This window comes from Psittacula echo (genome assembly GCF_963264785.1).
Source record: "Psittacula echo genome assembly, chromosome: 2".
In the NCBI taxonomy this organism is placed as follows: Eukaryota; Metazoa; Chordata; class Aves; order Psittaciformes; family Psittacidae; genus Psittacula; species Psittacula echo.
In genome coordinates, this window is record NC_137737.1 from 75,048,709 (window position 1) to 75,050,692 (window position 1,984).

The 1,984-nt window shown below is 41.3% G+C and overlaps 1 protein-coding gene across 1 annotated transcript; it reads right to left on the reverse strand.

The window, feature by feature from the left end:
* Positions 1–544: 544 nt before the first annotated feature.
* Positions 545–1,540, reverse strand: MC4R (melanocortin 4 receptor; the record flags this gene model as incomplete). Its single annotated transcript, XM_080611120.1, has 1 exon — positions 545–1,540. The coding sequence occupies one exon, from the start codon at positions 1,538–1,540 to the stop codon at positions 545–547; it is 996 nt and encodes a 331-aa protein (XP_080467246.1).
* Positions 1,541–1,984: the final 444 nt, after the last annotated feature.

Genomic DNA, 1,984 nt, shown 5'->3' on the forward strand with positions numbered 1-1,984 from the left:
AACAAAGAACAGAATTGCTGCTTGTGGAGTAGGAGGAAAAAAGTTCAAAATAAATGAATACAACACATTAGTTGCAATAACCTTTATGAAAAATCTGCTTTCTGATTCCAGAGAACCTCTAATCAACTAGTAGAGAAGCATATGCTCTATTTTAAGCTGTGCATAATGTAATGGATAGATGTAATTACTTCAATAGAATAAGAACAGTATCAGTCAATATATACTGTAAGTCAGGCAAGTTAGTTATTTTGTAAGCAGTTGGAACAGACAGCTGATCATGTTTGTTAATATTTCACATTCATCATTACATTTATTTGCTTACTTACAAACTGGTATGAAGTGCTACTTTCCAGCCAAATAAATCACAAACTGTAGATAACACAAACATTGTACAGAAATACGAATTACACGTGAATAGGATACAAGCATGAGAACGAGGGGGGACAGAAAGAAGTGCTCACTCTTCAAGATTTAAACCAAAGTTGATCCAAAGGCTTGCAAGTCTTTGCTGCATGTTGTATACACAGTAACATATCCACCTAGTTTAATATTTGCCAGGCAAATCACAAAGCCCTCTCAGGCTACAGCAGCATATAATCTCCTTGAATGTTTTCCTGAGCTCTTGACTCCGGAATGCATAGATAAGTGGATCGATGATGGAATTGCACATGATGAGGATGAGGTAGAAGTTAAAGTGGGACATGAAGCACACACAGTAAGGGTTGTAGGGGCAGGAGATGTAGAAAATCAGATGCAGGAAAAACGGAGCCCAGCACACAACAAATACTCCAATCAGGATGGTGAGAGTGATGGCCCCTTTCATGTTGGCCCCTTGGCGAATAGGGCCAGTCCCTGGAAGAACAGCAATCTTTTTGATATGTGTCCGAGCCATCATAAACATGTGGACATAGAGGGATGCCATGAGAATGAGCATAGTGAAGAACATGCTAATAAGGCAGATGATGACAACACTGCTGTCAGAGTAAATGATGAACAAAATGCCCGAGACTGTGCAAGCAGCCCATATGCATGTGATGATGACCCCTACGCGCTTCACCGTCATGATATTATGGTACTGGAGGGCATAAAAGATAGTAAAGTACCTGTCCACTGCTATTGAGAGAAGACTGCAAATTGATGCAAGCAAGGAACTGCAAATCACTGAGTCAATAACATTGTCAATGTTTATGGTAAAGCTCTGTGCATCTGTGTCTGTATTGTTTAGCAGCGTGATGACAATAGTTTCTGATCCATTAGATACACTCACTAGCATATCAGCCACTGCCAAGCTACAGATGAAGAAGTACATGGGTGAATGGAGGTTCTTGTTCTTGGCTATTGCCACAATGACCAAGACATTCTCCAGCAAGCTGATGATGCCCAGAGTCACAAACACTTCAGGAGATACAAAGAGTTGCTCATAGCAGCCTCCTGAGGAATGGCCCTTTCCATTCAGCTCGCTGGCACTTCCATGCAGTCCATAGCTGTGGTTCCAGAAATGGAGAGGCTGAAGTGTCCCACGGTGCTGGGTGAAATTCATCTTATGGAGATCCCCTTTCAGCTTCCTGCTTTTAAAACTCCTGGTCCTTTTGCATTCCTTTGAAAACCTTCTTTGCCTTTTCAGCTTGAGAAGAAAAGAAAAATAGCTAGCACTGAGGCAGGCAGCAATTCAGAAGACTTTGACTGCCGTTGCAAAATAAGGTTTCAAACACAGAAATTCTGATTTACTCTCTCCCAGATGCAGTTTCTAATCCTCATCACATTTACCTTGGTGATCTATGTCACAGAATCCCAACAGTCTGTTATTTTGCGTCAGATTCTTCCCTATGGTTAGATCCCATTTAGTTCATTGGTAAGCTGCAAGACTTTTTTGTTCCCTTCCATTAAGAGAGGCAAACATAAAATGCCCAAGTGACAGCTGCAAAGCAGAAACTAATTTCAAACTGCAAGCACTGGTTTCACTGTCAGACAGTGCATGCCAGCT